General features: G+C 53.8%; 10 protein-coding genes across 10 annotated transcripts; 8 read left to right on the top strand and 2 right to left on the bottom strand.

The window, feature by feature from the left end:
- Window positions 1-1,406: 1,406 nt before the first annotated feature.
- On the bottom strand, window positions 1,407-3,174 carry M421DRAFT_423447 (uncharacterized protein). The gene is made up of 2 exons (XM_033593474.1): window positions 2,011-3,174; window positions 1,407-1,961 (listed from the first exon to the last, which is right to left on the bottom strand). The coding sequence occupies exons 1-2, from the start codon at window positions 3,126-3,128 to the stop codon at window positions 1,883-1,885; spliced, it is 1,197 nt and encodes a 398-aa protein (XP_033445865.1). The 5' UTR covers window positions 3,129-3,174; the 3' UTR covers window positions 1,407-1,882.
- Window positions 3,175-4,213: 1,039 nt separating this feature from the next.
- Window positions 4,214-4,383, bottom strand: M421DRAFT_423446 (uncharacterized protein). Its single transcript, XM_033593473.1, has one exon. It carries the CDS (start codon window positions 4,375-4,377, stop codon window positions 4,219-4,221), a length of 159 nt encoding a protein of 52 aa, XP_033445864.1. The 5' UTR covers window positions 4,378-4,383; the 3' UTR covers window positions 4,214-4,218.
- Window positions 4,384-4,732: 349 nt separating this feature from the next.
- M421DRAFT_37392 (uncharacterized protein) lies at window positions 4,733-5,383 on the top strand (the record flags this gene model as incomplete). Its single annotated transcript, XM_033589775.1, has 1 exon — window positions 4,733-5,383. A coding segment is annotated over one exon (651 nt), but the record flags the coding sequence as incomplete, so codon positions are not given.
- A 117-nt stretch (window positions 5,384-5,500) lies between these two features.
- On the top strand, window positions 5,501-5,815 carry M421DRAFT_38901 (uncharacterized protein; the record flags this gene model as incomplete). The annotated part of the gene is made up of 1 exon (XM_033589957.1): window positions 5,501-5,815. A coding segment is annotated over one exon (315 nt), but the record flags the coding sequence as incomplete, so codon positions are not given.
- Window positions 5,816-6,226: 411 nt separating this feature from the next.
- Window positions 6,227-7,759, top strand: M421DRAFT_11424 (P-loop containing nucleoside triphosphate hydrolase protein; the record flags this gene model as incomplete). The annotated part of the gene is made up of 1 exon (XM_033587227.1): window positions 6,227-7,759. A coding segment is annotated over one exon (1,533 nt), but the record flags the coding sequence as incomplete, so codon positions are not given.
- Window positions 7,760-10,933: 3,174 nt separating this feature from the next.
- Window positions 10,934-11,568, top strand: M421DRAFT_423445 (uncharacterized protein). Its single transcript, XM_033593472.1, has one exon. It carries the CDS (start codon window positions 10,955-10,957, stop codon window positions 11,201-11,203), a length of 249 nt encoding a protein of 82 aa, XP_033445860.1. The 5' UTR covers window positions 10,934-10,954; the 3' UTR covers window positions 11,204-11,568.
- A 301-nt stretch (window positions 11,569-11,869) lies between these two features.
- Window positions 11,870-12,277, top strand: M421DRAFT_423443 (uncharacterized protein; the record flags this gene model as incomplete). Its single annotated transcript, XM_033593471.1, has 1 exon — window positions 11,870-12,277. The coding sequence occupies one exon, from the start codon at window positions 11,870-11,872 to the stop codon at window positions 12,080-12,082; it is 213 nt and encodes a 70-aa protein (XP_033445859.1). The 3' UTR covers window positions 12,083-12,277.
- A 1,084-nt stretch (window positions 12,278-13,361) lies between these two features.
- Window positions 13,362-14,363, top strand: M421DRAFT_7642 (uncharacterized protein; the record flags this gene model as incomplete). Its single annotated transcript, XM_033597215.1, has 2 exons — window positions 13,362-13,733; window positions 13,815-14,363. 2 exons carry the CDS (start codon window positions 13,362-13,364, stop codon window positions 14,361-14,363), a joined length of 921 nt encoding a protein of 306 aa, XP_033445858.1.
- Window positions 14,364-14,633: 270 nt separating this feature from the next.
- On the top strand, window positions 14,634-15,173 carry M421DRAFT_38779 (uncharacterized protein; the record flags this gene model as incomplete). Its single annotated transcript, XM_033589931.1, has 1 exon — window positions 14,634-15,173. A coding segment is annotated over one exon (540 nt), but the record flags the coding sequence as incomplete, so codon positions are not given.
- A 414-nt stretch (window positions 15,174-15,587) lies between these two features.
- Window positions 15,588-16,637, top strand: M421DRAFT_398109 (uncharacterized protein; the record flags this gene model as incomplete). Its single annotated transcript, XM_033590153.1, has 1 exon — window positions 15,588-16,637. A coding segment is annotated over exon 1 (960 nt), but the record flags the coding sequence as incomplete, so codon positions are not given.
- Between the last annotated feature and the right edge of the window lie 268 nt (window positions 16,638-16,905).

The raw sequence follows: 16,905 nt of genomic DNA, 5'->3' as shown, positions 1-16,905 counted from the left end.
GGGCGTGGGGGGCGAGCTGGCGAAAGGGTGGATTCAGTGGTGTTGGTGGAGCAGGGCGAGGTTGAGCAGATGATGAAGCAGAAGAGCGACAACTTGGACGTGCAGGCAATAGGCATGTTTCTAATTAGCAGCGGGTGTTAACAAGGGCTAATAAGCAGCTACTTGGACAGCAAGTGGGTGGAGTGCAACAACATGGAGACGGCTGGGTGCAACTAGTGCGGAGAGGGGACGCGCAGTTGGCACGACGCACAGCAGGAGGCGAGCACGGAGTAGCAGCAGGTAGAGGAACTGATGGATAAGCTGCGCAATGGGTGCGTGGCGTGCTGCATGCTGGACAACGCTGGCACAACTGAGTAGCAGCAGCACAAGACAATGCAGTGCACCGCGCACCTGGGCGTGATGGGCATGGAGCTGGACGCATTTCGACAAGGGATTCACGACTAAGGTGGCAGTCACAGCTGCCAACAGTGCTAGGTTAGTTAGAAGTACTGCGCGACGCGGGAGGACGTGCAGAAGCAATGTCAATAGCTAAACGTGGTGGTGCTGTTGGCAAGGACAGCAGCAGAGCTGGATTGAGGCGTTTAGATCATTTAAGAGCAGTGCAGGTACAGTGGAGAGCTTAGAGGGGACTAGAAGGAGTACGCAGCGTGGCTAGGGAAGCGGCATAGGGAGCAAGTGTGGGGGGAGTTTTTTAGCAATGCAATGGTGGTAGCAATTAGAGTGGTGTTGTTTATACAGCAGTATAACAGTAGGCAGATAGTAGAGATAGAGTAGCGTTAGCGTTAAGGCAGAATTAAGGTTGTATATCTTAGAGATGCTTAACTAACTTACATACGCACATTATGTAAGAGTTAGTAAAGTTAAAATTAATAAATAGTAATAAAAATAGTGTAGATAAGTAGAAAAAGAAGATAGAATAGATATTTAGCTATAAGATAATAGTAGGCAGGTTAGTGTTAAGGTAGAAAAAAAAAATACTAGCTGCTAGTGGTTTTCGAATTAGACCCTAATTCATTTATTTGTGGCCTGTGCGGCCCCTTTGGTTTGTAGGGCAGGGCGACCCTAATTCATTTACTGCTTCAACAATAGAAGAAGACCCCAGCGCCACGCTGCTGGCTAGATGCGACCTGGCGAAAGGGTGCAACCAAGCCCTGCGCACATTTTGCCCTTTTCAGAATTGCTGCCTGACCACTGCGTGGATGGGAAAAGTAGATAACACTGCGGGTTAAGGTGGAGGTGAGGTTAGTAGTTTGCAGGGCTGGCCCCTTCCCCACTTGTAAGCGAGCGCGCCCCCGCGCGTAGAGACTAACCATATCACCATAACATGCAACAAGCGCTAGCAACTACAACTCAAATACACCAACGTTTATATGCTATATAGCTTTAAACAACTCAGGCAGCGTTGTCTGGCGCAGAGGCGCCGCTGGCGCGCTCTTGAAGCGAACCTGCGACTGCGCAATCTCAACGCGCCTGTCTGCTTCCTCTTCTTCTTCCTCGCTGTCGTCTTCGCTGTCCTCAATCTCCTCCACCTTGTAAGTTGTCTCTAGAGCCTTGACCTTAATGCTCAGCGTCTTCTTCCCCTTGATCTTGCCTCCCGCGATGCCCTCTGGGCCTAACCATTCATCAAATTGCTTAGCTGCGAGACAGACATCTGGACGCTCCTTCCTGACCAGCTTGATAAAGACGTTGACACCCCAGGAGCGGATCTCGTGCTCAATCCAAGTCTTCAGTATGGCGTTGTCCGGCATGACCAGGAGCACGCCCCAGCCCAGGCCTTCAGCCACCCTGTACCACTTGAATGCTCTAGCGAGCCGCGCCCGAAAGAGATCCCGCTCTTTCTTAGAAGGGTTGGGGTTAGAGTTGACCAAGTGCAGGAGAGAGTCTATGGCCTCTGTTCGGCGGAGGCCCTTGCCAAATTGATTTGTCTTGTCGCTGCTGACAAGCTTGTCATTGTGTTCGATCTGCGCTAGCTTGTCAGCCAACGCCTTGCCCAGGAGCGCCTGCGCCCACCTGTACTCGATGTGCACCGACTTCATCACTTCGTCGTAGACGTTGCACCGCTCCCACGCAGAGCAGAACGCTCGATCTGCGCTGCTCTGCCGTGAGGGATCGACCAACATTGCACGCAAATGCTGCAGCTGCGAAGAAGGGGCGTCGTACCGCGCAGCCACTCCGCCGCCGAAGAGCGTTCCGCGCTTTCGCCAGACCTGGAGGAAGTGGGCAGCGTGCTCTTGAGACGACGAGCTCCCAAGAGCGCGCGCCTTGGCCACAAACTCGCGTGCCTTTAGGTAAGGCGTCTTAACGGCGTCGTAGAAGTTCAGCTTCTTCTTGTTGCCGCCTACGGCTTCCTGCTTGAAAAGCCACGATATGACCTCCTTGTCCTTGGAGGATATGGACGCGTAGGCGCCACGTTCATCGTCGCCTGCTCTCTGGTCTGGCGCGACGAGGCCAAGATCCAGGCTGCGCTCTATCAGGGCAGCTTCGTGTTTCTTGATGCGTTCCCGCTCAGCGCGGCGGTTGTTGTTAGTGACTGTGGTGGTGGTGCGCTGCTCCTCTACCGGCCGCTCTCCGGGCTGCTCTCCTGGCTGCTCTTCCAGTTCGCTGAGTTGCTCGGATGGCTGAGGGCTGGCTGCCGGCGTCTCGACCGCTTCTGTGCGAGCGCGCTTGGGCGACAGCGCTGGCGCGGAGGGTGCTGGTCGTTTCTTGCGTTGGGTTAGAGGGGAGGCAGACGGCTTCTGCGCAGACGGCGGCTCTACTATGCCATCTTCCGCGAGCGACTGGGCCGCGCAGACCAGACGGTCCCAGACATCGCTAGGCAGGACGTCGTCGGCGAGCGTCTCGCGCAGAAGCCAGATCGCTGACAAGACGGAGTGGGCAATGAAGACGGGCTTGCAGACGCTGGCATCGTCACGGGTGGGGATCAGCCATCCTGCGCTGTGCGGGCGAGCACCTGGATCACGCTGCGAGCGTGAGATGGTCGCTCGGCAGAAGAAGAGCTTCTCGTAGTCTTCATTCGGCGGTTCATACCCATACTTGCTGCTGAAACTAGCTTCGCTAGCTGGAGGGAAGCTGCGAGCGCCGCCGTCGAACCGCTCCGCAGCGTTGTATAGCGCGGTAGACCAGTGCATGCTGAAGAGGTGTGTGTTGCTCCAGCCAAGCTGTGGGACAACAGAACAAGATGCTGGGTGGTGCTGGGGGCGGGGGCTGGTTTTTGACCGGGTCCCCTGAGGCGCGCGTTGGCCCAATGCACGAAATCGGGCCGCGCACAGATGTACCACCACACCATACCACACCAACTAGTGTTGGCGGAACTCAAGGAGCAATAAACCTAAAACAACATCTTAATAAGAGCGCGTCAATCCACAGCAGCAGTTAAAACAGAGAGGGTTGTCTCTAATAAACTATAAACCCTAACAGCATTTCCTATCTATGTAAACACTAACACAATTACATAGAGTTGTTTAACAGCGTCTTTGCATACCTTCCTACTTACTATGTGGCTGTCTGCAAGACTTACTGTTAAGGTGTATTGTTGTCGCAGGTGTCCTCCTACCTACACAGCAGCCACCAGGAGCTGACTGTAGCAGCACGGAAGGCGATTGCGTCTGCAGCCAGAACGCTTGCAGGATGGGCAACATCTGCAGACGAGGTTGTATATCTATTGCCTGAGGCACAGCCACTACCTTACTTGGCCCTGTACAAAGATGGATTCAAGTGTAAAGTAGAGCTATGTAAGTACATCGCGCGCGCGCCGCAGGGCATAAAGGACCACTGCAGGAAGGAGCACGGGTGGGACAACCTGCGCAGGAGAGGGCGGCTGCATTAGGGCGCACAACTACCACCAGGCAGCCAGATGTGGACGGGGGAAGTATGGTGCCAGAAGTTCTAGCCTACCGGCCAGCTTGGACGGCTGTTTGAGGTCAGCCAGCCTGCAGATGAGGCCACGCAGGGCGTCGCCGTCGAAGAGGAAAACCTGCAACGCGCCCTCAAGACGTCATTCACCCAGAGCAGCATAGCAGTAGAGAAGGCTCAGCAAGACGCGCACGGCCAGATTGAGCCAGACAGCAACCGCTATGTTTGGCGCAAGTGGCTGAGAAGAAGCTGCTGGGCTCGCCACCTTGGCCATTTCGACCGCAGCTGGCTGCTGACGCAGCTCCAGAGGCCCAGCAAGACAGAGAATGCGCTCGCGAGGGTGTGCTGGGCGGTCGAGATGGTCATCTACAAGGCCCAGCGAGCATCGTCGCCCGAGGTGGTTGGGTTCCCCGCTGTGCAGTACATCGAGCGCCGCGAGGTGGGAGCGCCAGACAGCGAGCATCCGTTCAACGCGCTCCAGACAGGGAAGACGATGATCAAGTACAGTCGCTGCTGGCTGTCCATCGTCTGCTACATCTGGCGGACGCACAAGCTGGCTGAGCCAGAGCCAGAGCCAGAGCCACAGGCTGCCAGCGCCGCGGACGACGACGACGACGACGACGACGAGGATGTGCTCAGCCAGCGGCCAGACGATGGTAGAGCAGGCACGCAGGAGACTTCAACAGCAAGGACAATCAGCGGGAGAAAGCCGCGGTATCGACTGACTGGCAAACAGACGCGGGCGCTGTGGCAGATCCAGCAGGTTGTGTGTGCGGAGCAGCCCAGCAGCAAGAATACAGACAATGACGATGATGATGACAATGAAAGCGAGCTGGATGATGACACAGAGAAGGAGCTAGAGCGCCTTGTTCTCGCCTTTCTACTTTCGCTGCTGGACCACCACGTCAAGGATGATTACTACAGAAGCGCCCTAGTTAGCGCAACCGCCGTGCTAGGCGTGGACTGCGACTGTGGGTGGAAGAGCCCCCTCGTGTATACGACGTCGCTGTCTGCTATTGTGACAGTAGCCAAGATGCTAGTGCTGTACAGCGCAGTGCAGGCGCGGAAGAAAGCGGTAGCAGATCTTATAGAAGCAGAGTCGTGGGCGCAGGAGGACGCAGAGGACATAGCGCGGAGCCACGTAGAGCTGGTGCAGGAGATGGTTAACTGCTTCATGACGCTAAGCACGCACGGTGGCCTGCCCACGCCCATGGACTGGGTGCTACGGCTGCGGGCGTATGGCAAGAAGATTAGGGGCGAGGTGACCGCGGAGGGCACCGTTCAGTGGGTAGGAGACACGATCCTGCACGGCTACACGCAGTACAGCATGCCCGCGCTGCGCTCGATGATCCACGGCCTGGTGGAGACGACGCGTAGGGAACTGGAGAGGGACTTGCTGCTTCTGGACGTCGACGAGCTCGGCCAGCTCGCTGAGGGAGCAACCCTGTTGCCGACGATCGAATGGGACAAGATTGTGGACAATCCCGCTGAGCTGCGGTCTGGATTCAACTTCTTCCAGGACAAGCGCAACACGTTTGGCGGCGTAGACGGAAGCTGCTGGCTAGACCAACGGATTGTCAAGGAGAAGAAGCTGCGAGAGGCGTTTGTCGACGTGAAAGCTTTTGTGCCTGGCGGGAGCGGCGTGACGTGGGTGGAGAAGCGGGTGCAGAGATACGAAAAGGCGCTGCGGCTGTTCCGCGAGCACTTGCTGGTACTCGTTCACATGACAGGTGGTGCGCCTGCCCGCGGTACAGAGCTGGTGACGGTCACGCACACCAACATGCCCAACGCAGAGAGCCGCGGGCTGTTCGTCGAGGACGGGCTGATGGTGTACGTGACCATGTACCACAAAGGCATCGGGCAGACCGGCAATGCCAAGGTCATTCACCGCTACCTGCCGCGCGAAGTCGGCGAGCTGCTGTTCTACTACCTGTGGATGGTCCTCCCGTTCTGGCAGAAGCTGGAGCGCGCATCGAGCAGGCGCCACGTCCCAGAGCCCAGCGCCTTCCTATGGGAGCCGATTAGAGAGGAGGCGTGGGCTGGCCCGCAGCGAAGGAAGAAGCAGCGGCTCGTTGACGAAGATGAGGAGGAGGAGGAGGGCAGAGAGGGAGTTGGAGAGGAAGAAGAAGAAGAAGCGGGAGAAGGGAGCAACAAAGACGAGCGCAGCACCCAGACAGGATCAGGCAGGAAACGCAAGCGAGCAGCTGTGAAGACGCCGCAGCGGTGGGGTACAGACCAAGTGCGGCGAGCCATCGAGCGCGTTACGCTGCACTGGCTCCAGACCAAGCTCAACATTCAGATCTGGAGGCACAACACCAAGGCCACCTTCCGCCAGTACCTTCAAGACAAGGACATCCTGAAGGCGCTCAACTAGGCTGACAACGAGGGAGAAGAAGACGTGGAAGACAACCCAATTAATCTGGGATCTAGGCACAGGTCTAAGTTTGCTGGTCAGATCTACGGCAGGCCCATAGACGAGTCGCCTTTTAGCATCATGGCGCAGCGACAGGCACTCCGGCGGGTTAGCATCGCCTGGCACCGCTTTCTACAGTTCAGCTCGACATTAAAGACGCCGCCTGCAAAGGGGACCCGGGCCGCTGAAGCTAGAAAGGAGGCGGTGGAGGAACAGTTCCGGCGCTGGAAGCAGATGCGGAGGGTGGACGTTCAGGCGGCGCTCGAGCGGCTGCAGGGGAAGGGCAGCACGTTCAGAAGCGTGCAGCAGCCCGCCATAGAGGCCATCATGAAGCAGAAGAGCCCCGTGGTGGTGATCATGGGCACAGGCGGAGGCAAAAGCGCGACATTCATGCTGCCGGCGTCGTGCTCCACCGGCGTCACGATCGTGGTCGTCCCCGTGGTTGCGCTCAAGCAGAACATGATGGATCGCTGCAAAGCCGCTGGGATTGACTGCGTCCTGTGGGACAGCCAGCGGCCGCACGAGTGGGCTTCGATCGTGCTGGTGGTGCCCAAGTCCGTGGCCACGCTAGCATTCGAGCAGTTCATCAACCGGCAGCGATCCATGGGCTGGCTGGACCGCGTTGTCATCGACGAGTGCCACACCATACTGGACTCAGTCAAGGGCTGGCGGACCAAGGTGCTGAAGCTGCGCGAGCTGGTCAAGGCGGAAACGCAGCTCGTGTGCTTGACGGCGACGCTGAAACCCACGGAGGAGAGCGAGTTCATCCGGCTGATGGCGCTGCCGCCAAAGGAGCAGTGCGAGTGGTTTCGTGCACCAACGAGCCGGCCCAACCTTGCGTACAAGGTGCACTGGTACAACCATCGAGAAAAGAGCGAAGCCGACGTGCTGGCGGAGCTGGTGGAGGAGAAGAAGCAACAGTACCCGCTGCCCGGCCAGATCGTGGTGTACACCGACTCCAGAAAGAAGGCGCAGGGGTACGCTGCGATGTTGGGAGCAGTCTGCTACCACCGCGAGGTGGGCACGCCGGAGGAGAAGCTGGAGATCTTGCGCCAGCTCACAGAAGGGACAGAGCACGTGTTTGTGGCGACGAACGCGCTGGGGCTAGGGATCGACAGAGAGACCGTCAGGGCAGTCTTGTTCGCTGGGTCGAGGAACACGCAGAAAATGCGCGACGTGGTGCAGATGGGAGGACGTGCAGGCCGCGGCGGGCTTCCCAGCGAGGTCATTTTCATCAGAGGCGCCACGTACAGCCCGCAAGGCAAGCGATACGCTAGCGGCTGGGCCAAAGACACAGAGGAGGGTGTGCGCGAGCTCGTCGAGGGTGACGGCTGCATGAGAGTCATCATAGATCGCGAGATGGACGGAAACCACACCAGAGAGGGCTGCGAGCCAGGAGAAGAGCCGTGCGGCCGGTGCCAGCTGCGGGTGCACAGCGCTGGAGCAGAGGTAGAAGCAGCCGTGGGCGACGAGGACGAGACAGAGAGGGCCGAGTTCAACGCCCAGCTGCAGGCGCGCAGGAACTTGAGCCAGCAGGAGAGGGAGCTGGCGTCGCGCGAGCAGCAGGAGGTGCAGAGGCTGGAGGAGATGCTCGAGTCTTGGAAGGCGTGCTGCCAGTGGTGCCGGGCGAAGGAACATGCGGATGCAGGCCAGCACCAGCTTGCCCACTGCAATCGACTGCAGGCGGATGAGGTGCGCGATGGAGTGAAGGACGTTGCGAAGATGATCCGGGAGCAAGCGATCTGGGAGAATTTCAGCTGCTGCTTCCAGTGCGGTGTTCCCCAGTCGATTTGCGACAGCTTCGAGCCCCATCCAGATGGTGGCTGGCAGAAAAACTTGGCGATCGGCTGCCAGTTCGAGGCTGTGCTGCTCACGTCCATGATGTGCGTGTGGACGGCGTGGGGAAGCACGTTTAACAACTGGGTGCGGGTACAGATGCAGAGAGAGGGGATTAGGCGGAAAGAGGAGGTGGAATTCGACAAGGTACTTGTGTGGATGGGTAGCACAGTATGGTGGGGCGGCATACAGAGCAGCAAGATGTGCTGGGTATTTGTCTTGTTTGTGTTGTACGTTGAAAGGATTAGCAGCTTGCTACAGGAGGACAGCGCAGCTAGTAGTAACTAAGGCTTGTGTAAGAAACACACAAAAGTTAGAACTAACACAACTACCACAACATAAGGCACAAACAAAGAGATAACTAAATAATAGTTAACATACTCTATAAGCAAGTAGCTCACATAAGCAAGTGGCTTACTTTTGCTAAGACTACACTAAACTTTACTCTACCTATAATGCCTTAACGTAACAACACAATTAAACCCTTAAAGGAAGCAGGAATACAGCTTGCTCTATAGGCTATCTATTAAGACGCAACACTCTCTTAGTGACGCGCTGCAGCCATCTACAACGTGTCTTAAAGGACACTTAGTCACTAACTTGCTAGAACCTCTCTATGACGTGATTGCAAGCCTAACATGATTAAGATAACTAGCACTAAAGAGGAGGTAATTGTCTAGCACGTGTTAAGGCTAGATAAGCAAGGATTCTCACCCTAACTCACTAATGTAGAGGGTATAGCTAATTCTCTGCTTGCTAAGCGCCACTAGACCCCTGTTAGCAAGAACTAGGCTACTAACTTTGTTAAACGTTAGCTAGAGCTTAAAGTTAAGTTTAATCGCAAGTACAACTACAAGAGAGCGCTGTGTGAGGATCCTAAGGTTATTAGTGACTAGTTCTAGCTTATAGAGAATACTAAAGCTAAGTATAGTATCCTAGATAAAGACACCCACAACTTTAATAAATCTGGCTTTATAATAGGTGTTATATCCACTAGTGCTGTTGTCACAGGCTCTAAGCGTTAAGGGAGACCAAAGATAGTGCAGCAGGGCGACTGAGAGTAGACTAGCATTATCCAAGGCATCTGCGCAAAGGGCTGGTCTATCCCACCCTTTATTATCCTCTCTAGCAAGCACCACCTCTCAGCCTAGTACAAGGAGCCTAGTATACCTAACAACTAGGTTATTAGTGTCTCTAACAATGGCTAGACTAACAATAAGCTTAGAGTTAAGTAGTTAAAGCACTTTAATAAGCACACAAAGGCGCGCACTGTTAGCAGCTACTAACTGCTTGTTCTGGACGGCTACAAGAGCCACAACTTAGTTGAATTCTACTAGTACTGTGAGGAGCACAAGATTATCACTCTGTGTATGCCCCTACACTCATCCTATCTGCTACAGCCGCTTAACGTGGGTTGTTTCTCCCTATTAAAGAAGGCCTATGGCCGCCAAGCCGAGCAGCTGATGCGGAGCAAGATCACTCGCATTACCAAACTTGAGTTCTTGCCGTGCTTTAAAGCTGCTTTTGATGCTTTAATTACCAAGAGCAACATCTAGGGAGGATTTAGAGGCGCTAGCCTAGTCCTGTTTAACCTAGAGGCTGTGATATTAAAGCTTAAAGTACAGCTACGCACGCTAACGCCACCTATTGTAGACAACAGCACGTGGGAGTCTAAGACACTAAGCAACACCCTAGAATTTAGGTCTTAATTAAAGCTAATTCAAGAGAGGATCTAGAGACACGCTAATAGCTTACCAACATTAATAGTTAACGCCCTTAATTAGCTTACTAAAGGCGCAGAGCTAATGGCGCATTTACTAGTTTTAGTGCGTAACTAGGTTGCTGACCTTTAGGTAGCTAACAAGGCTGCCACACGCTGTAAATTACACAAAAGAAAGCAATTATAGCAAGATAGGGTATTAACCTTTGCTAAGGGAGTGCAGCTAACTACTCTAAAGGAGTTTAAGGCCTGTAGTAATAGGAAGAAGGCAAAGAAGAGAGGAGGCGCTAATAGCAGCACTTAGTTATTAAGACACTGTAGCATGTGTGGCAAGGCAGGGCATAACAGGACAATGTGTAAGAAAGATGCGTAAAGTACTGTAGATTAGTGCAATATACTGTGTAGTACATGATATTATTATTGTGTGCTGTAATGTTGTAAAGTAGTTGTAGTGTTAGTGTAGTCTTAGTAAAAGTAAGCTACTTGCTTGTGTAAGCTACTTGCTTATGGAGTACGTTATAGGTTATTATATTTAAGTTAATTTATAAATTATAGTTGTTTAACACTGTAGATTTATAGTTACATGTCTTAAAGATATAGAGGCAGACTAACTAGTGTGTTAGTATTACGTAGAAGTTAGAAAGTGTAAAACAGCTAAATAGCAACACAGACACTTTAGAGATACAGAGAGAAACACCTAGAGAAGGGCTACTAACTAAAGTAGTCCCTACAACCTAAGTAATACCTGCTAACCTAAGTAAAGCCCCCTAACCTATGCAGATCCCCTAACCTAAGTAGAGCCCCTAATCTAAGTAGAGCCCCCTAACCTAAGTAGGGCCCCTAACCTAAGTAGAGCCCCTAGCCTAGCCAAGATAAGGGCGCGGGGAGGACACTAAACCGCAGCAAAAGAGGCTTAGCATTAGGGTTTAACCCCTTTTAAGCAATCTGCTTTAGTAGTCCCCTATATTACCCTAACACTACTAACCTACTATTACTTTGCACCTAAATTAAAAAATATCTTATATAAACTTAATTTATATATACTTTGCGCAGCGACAGTGAGCGTTTTGTCTGTATATTTAGCAAAACTTAGTGCTATTATACCTAGTAAGTAGGGTTAGGGTTTCTGCGCGATGGAGCTTGTGTGGGACAGCCAAGCAAATAATTCAGGCAGCAGCGAAAACAACACTGCAAACTCCCACAGATGGCCCCGGCAGCTCACACTTAGCAATTCTGATAACGTTTTCTGCTTTCTTAAAGGCTTTAGCGTTATTGTTTGCAAGCAGCACTGTATAGCAGTTGTGAGTCTTGATGCGCATCTCCGCAAATATCATGCTGCATCTGCTGTACTACGGCGAAAGATACTTGAGCGCTTTACTTAATTTAAGACTGTCGCTCTAAGCGCGATTAAGCTCCTAGAAGAGCCCACGCAGCCAATAGAAGAGCTAGGAAAGCCGCTTGATGGTGCGCAGTGTGAGACATGCAGCTAGATCACAATTAACAAAGATAAGATGCGCAAGCACTGCAAGCGAAATTATAAGTAAGCGTGGGTAGGAGAGAAAAGCTTGCTCTATAGGACTGTGAAGGTGCAGAGCTTTTTCTGCACTAGAGGACTGCAGAAATACTTTGTTGTTAGTTTTATAGATGCTAGAGATCCCAAAGACGCTGCGATGGAAACCTACGTCCAGGCACAGCTTGCTAAGTACAGATTAACACAACAAGAAATTAAGGAAGAGCTGCAAACACTAGAAGAAGCTGCAAAGACTAACAAGACAGGATAGTTTAAGCGCATAGGCTGGCTAGAGTTCTTTAAGGACTGGAATCTCGCTTATCTAGCGCATTAAGCCCGCCTGCCTGATCACAGCAAGCGCAAGATTAAGCTGGCTGCTCAGCTGACTGAAGGGCTGATTGAAAGAAGCGTGAAAGGACTAGCTACGCTCCCGCAAGAGTTGAGGCGCTGGCTGCGGAGCGCAAAGCGAGAGGAGCCAGACGTGCGACCGTTGGCGCGCTTGCAGAATCTGGAGAGTTAGGCAGTGTACACAAGCTACATGGTGAGGTTCGTCAGCTTCTATCTGCGGGTACTAGCCGACGAAGAGCAGCGGATTGTGCGCTTTGGAGAGCAGCAGAATGCAGCCGCTTATGCAGAAAGCTGCTCAGCATCAGGCAGCGAGGAGGACAGCGAGGAGGACAGCGAGGAGGACAGCGAGGAGGACGATGACGGCAAGAGCAGTAAAGCTGATAGCAACAGCCTGCGGCCCTGACGTACAACACGCAATCGAACGCAGCTAGATAGGGTGAAAGATGCACGTGAGCTCTTCACATGGACAGACAAGCAGAAGTCATTTAGGATCAAGCTATAGGACGCGCTAGATGGCAACAACAGAGCAGCTTAGACAGAGGCGCTTCTTGCGTTAATTAGCTCGTTTGTCTTCACAACATATTACCCTATAGCGCTGTCTACTAGTCTGATTTAGTTTCTGGCAGTGCTTGGGTATGATACAGGCACAGACCGCTTGCGGACAGCAAAGAACTACTCGTATATGCTAGCAGGGATGGTGTACTGCGTGCGGGTAGTCGCAGTTGAGGCGCTGCTCCCAGGCTCACAGCGCAGCGCGCAAACTGAGCTGGACCGCGATCGCTTTGTAGAGATGCGGCAGAGGTATCTAGCAGATGGCTCGTTCAGCCCGATGAGCGAGATGATCAGCATGCTCGCGTACGGCAAGCACATTGGATTAAACGCCGGCAACTTAGGCAACGCACACTGGTCTCTGGACAGAAAGACGTTTTATCTAAACAGTTGTCCAATTGCTATCAGCTATTTCTGCAAGATAGCGCAAGACTTGCTGGCTGAAGCAGAGCAGATGCTGCAGGAGCTGTGCTGGATTAGAAAGGAGGAGGACTAGGTAACTATTAATCTTAAGCAGGTAGTTAATAATGTTACATTTATAAAATAACGCACGTCGTTTGTCAATGCACCAGGCAACTAACTGCTAGGTGGGCTAGAGTGGATGCTTAAGCGCGCACTCACCACAGAGGGCGGCCAGCGCTTGAAGCGTGCAGACGGGCAGTGGAGCGTCAAGGCAGTGCGGCAGTACTTACGGCAGGTTGACTGCTTCTTGGAGGTGCTACTCTGCAGCGTGCACGTCGCGTTAGGGCAGCTAGGGAGGGGGTCAGAGATCACAACAATTTGACACTGCAATAGCGTACTACAGGACTGCAACATCTTTGTTGTAGATAGGCAGGTAATGATAGTTGTCCGCTATCACAAGTTGCAGTTGCAGTGGGACAAGCCTACCCGAGATGACACGCGACCGCGGGGGCGATTTGTCTCCGGAACGGGCTTAGCGCAAGTGTTTTTCCGCTCCAAACGGCAGGTCCTCACCACCAATTTGTTTGGCCAATTCACAAACAACAACATTCATTTTCATTAAACTAACGTCAAGAGTCATCTTCACAGTGCTGCAGCTACGTTCTGCACCAATCGCAGCATTATCTAAGCCCCCGTTGCTAGAGCTTGGGGTTAGGGTTAGGGTTCGAGAGATGGAGTTCTGCTGGCCCGCACAGCCGTCTGCTGCGCAAGCTAGCCGAACAACAACCACAGACAGTACACCCGTGCATCAAGCAGCACAGTCACACAACGCGATCGAGGATGCAATCTGCTATCTAGCCGCGCATGCTGTTATTGTCTGCAAGCAGCATGCTACTGCAGTACAAAATCTGGACGCGCATCTACGCGACTACCACAATGCACCAAAGAGACTACGCAGAGAGATTGCAGAGAGCTATCAAGGCAAGACTGTCTTGCACACAAAGCAGATCATCTTGCCCAGTCCGCTAGGCCCGCCGATTGAGGAGCTTGGCAAGCCGCTTGATGGCTTTCAATGCAGCGAGGAGGACTGCAGCTTTATCACTGTCAACATAAACAAGATGCGCATGCACCGCAAGAAAGAACATAAGCTGCCGTGGCGAGGCAATAATGATGCACTGTATTAGAGAGTCAAGGTGCAGACATTCTTCCGCACCGGCGGGCTGCAGCGCTATTTTGTTGTGAATGCAGGAGACAGCAGCACAGGAGATAGCAACAGCGCGCTGTCTGCCCCCTGCGATGTAGCAGACAACGTCAAAAGAGAGATGGCTGAGTGGGAGACAGTGCAGAGAGAAGAAGAGCAGAGGATGCAGCTCATGGACGCAGCTGTGGCGAAGACAGATCAGACAGGCTGGTTCAAGCGGACAGGCTGGCCGGAGCACTTTGCAGGCCGCAATCTGGCACATCTTGCGCATCAGGCCCGGCTGCCCGATCGAGGCGAGGTAAAGCTGCAGCTAGCTGCTGCACTGGTCGAGGGGCTTGTGGAGAGGAGCGTGCGGGGGCTGTCAACGCTGGACCGAGAGTCGAGACGGTGGTTGAGGAGCGCGAGGCGTGACAACCCAGACCTGCGCCCGCTCACTCAACTGCAGAACGCGGAGAGTCAGGCTCGCTACGCAAGCTACATGGTCAGGTTTGTGTGCTACTTTCTGCGCATTATTGCTGATGAGGAGGCCTAAGTTGCACGATGAAGCAGAAGTGAGGCAAGCGATGATAATAATGACAATGACAACAAGGAAAGGTATAACAATAATAAAGAAGCAGAAGAGGAAGAGGACAGAGAGGGGGAAAGTAATTGTGGCAGCGACATAGACAGCACTGCACGTAGCTTACAGTTAGTACTGTCAGCACAGTCAGCACGATCAGCACAATCAGGAGAGTCAGAAGACGAGGCTAGAGGCAACAGCAGCAGCTGTCGCCCGCAGCGCAGGAAGAAGAAGATAGACTACATGAAGGATGCGCGCGAGCTGTTCTGCTGGCAAGGCTCGCAGCGCTTGCGGGCAATGCAGCTGTGGGACGCTTTAGAAGGTGGCGATCGAGGTGCTCAGATGCAGGGATTGCTTGACACGCTTACGGCGTTCTTCTTTGCTTTGATAGGCGGTAAACTGCTCAGCAACGGGCTCGTTCACTTTCTCGCCGTGCTAGGCATTGACGCAGAGCTAGGCCGCTTGCGCACGGCGAAGAACTACTCGTACATGCTCGCCGGCGTGGTGTACTGCGTGCGCGTGCTCAGCGTAGAAAAGCTTCTGCCGCATGCGTGCCGCGATGAGCAGACCGACGAGGACCGGCAGCGGTTCTTGACAGCAAGAAAGCAGTATCTGGCCGACGGCTCGTACAGCCCGATGAGCGAGACAATCAACATGCTGGCATACGGCAAGCACGTCGCGCTGGCGGCAGGCAACGCGGGCAATGCGTACTGGTCATGGGACAAGAAGATCTTCTACTTGCATGGCCGGCGGGTCTACGTTAGCCGCTTTCAGAAGATGGCGCAGGACATAGTCACAGAGGCAGAGCAGGTGCTGTGGCAGGAACTGTGCTGGGTGGCAAGGAAAGAAGAATGGTTTACTATCAAGCTGGACAAGGTTGTTAACAACATCTTGTTCACAAAACGCCAGTATTCGTTCATGGAGCGGGTTGAGAATGGGCTTAGTGGCAGGCTGCAGTAGATGCTCACGCAGGCAAAATAGACAGAACAGGGCTGCAGACTATACTTGAGCAATGGCAAGTAGAACGTGAAGCAGGTTAGGCGGTACTTGCGTTGCGTAGACTGCTTCTTGACACTGTTGCTTGTCTGCGTGCACATGACGTCTAGACAGCCAGGCAGAGGGTTAGAGGTAACAACAATGCGCTTTCAGAACAGGCAGCTACAAGACCGCAACATCTTCATTGTTAATAGGCAGGTAATAACAGTTGCCTGCTATCATAAGTCGCAGTTGCAGTGGGACAAGCCAAAGGTGGTGCCGCGCTTCTTGCCGCCGCAGCTGGGACAGGTCATGGTTGTGTATTTGGCGTACTTGCGCCCGTTTCGAGAGTACTTGACTGTGAATGTGCTTGGCAGTGGCTTCAGCGACTATGTGTGGGCGGACGAGCGTGGGCCGTGGGGGACCGACCGACTGACGCGGGCGCTGCAGCGCGAGACGGGCAAGAGACTTGGAGTGGAGCTGCACACGCTCGACTACCGGCACACCGCTGTCGGCATCGGGAGGGAGAAGGTAGGGCCGGCGTTCGGCAAGGGCTATCAGGACGAGATGGGTGAGGTGGAAGAGGCTGAGGTAGACGAAGGAGAGGAGGACTTGATAGAGCTGCAGAACGCGCGGACGACGGCGATAGGGGTGAGCAACTACAGCGTGCCGATCGACATTGTGAAGCATCTCAGCGCGCGCTCGATTGAAGCGTTCCGGACGCTCAGCAACGCGTGGCACAGCTTCTTGGGGCTAGAGAAGCGCCAAGCACCGCAGGAGGAGACGTGGACGAGCAATGTGGACGCGAGCAGACAAGCAAAGAAGCGACGGCGTATTGACAACAATAGCGAAGACAAAGAAGAAGAAGAAGGAGAAGAGGAGGAGGAGGAGGAGGAAGAGGAGGAAGAGGGGGGCAGAGAGTTTGTACAGCAACAGAGACTGTTCCAAGTCAGCAATGTGAAAGAGACAGTCATCTGCAGGGCGATGCAGCAGGTGCTTAGTCAGGAGGAGGTCAGCTTCAGGTCGGTCGAGCAAGAGCAGGCACTGCACGCGGTGATGGACAGGCAGACACCGCTGGTGGTTGTGCTGCCGATGGGCGGAGGCAAGAGCTTGCTGTTCAGCGTGCCGGCTTGCTTGACGGACGCTGGGGTGACGGTGGTCGTGGTGCCGTATCGAGCGCTGATGGAGGACTTGGTGAGCCACATGCAAAAGTGCGGCATCGACTGCATCGAGTGGAAGTACGGAGAGAGCAACCTGGCGAGCATGGTCGTGGTCAGCGCAGACATGGCTGGCGACACAAGAAGCAACAGCAACTTCATAGGGTACGCGAACATGCTGCACAGCAAAGGGCTGCTGCGGCGGGTGGTGGTGGACAAGTGTCATCTCATCTTCACGTCGAGCGACTGGCGGCCGAAGCTGGCAGAGTTGAAGAACTTGCAGCTGCTGCCGTGCCTGATCGTGCTGCTCACAGCGACGCTTCCGCCAGTGCGGGAGGGTGAGCTAGCAACAAGCATGCTAATTCCGTGCGCAATGTACATCC

The sequence above is a fragment of the Didymella exigua genome (genome assembly GCF_010094145.1).
Source record: "Didymella exigua CBS 183.55 unplaced genomic scaffold M421scaffold_27, whole genome shotgun sequence".
Lineage (NCBI taxonomy): Eukaryota > Fungi > Ascomycota > Dothideomycetes > Pleosporales > Didymellaceae > Didymella > Didymella exigua.
Note: the sequence above shows the minus strand (reverse complement) of the source record. Positions and strands in the feature narration are given on the sequence as shown.

Coding starts and splice junctions, on each gene's coding strand:
- M421DRAFT_423447 (XM_033593474.1), bottom strand. CDS start 3,128: ATGCACTGGTCTACCGCGCTATACAACGCTGCGGAGCGGTTCGACGGC. Junction 1,962..2,010: donor TCGGTGCACATCGAGTACAG/GTGGGCGCAGGC, acceptor AAGCTAGCGCAG/ATCGAACACAATGACAAGCT.
- M421DRAFT_423446 (XM_033593473.1), bottom strand. CDS start 4,377: ATGGACAGCCAGCAGCGACTGTACTTGATCATCGTCTTCCCTGTCTGG.
- M421DRAFT_423445 (XM_033593472.1), top strand. CDS start 10,955: ATGGAGCTTGTGTGGGACAGCCAAGCAAATAATTCAGGCAGCAGCGAA.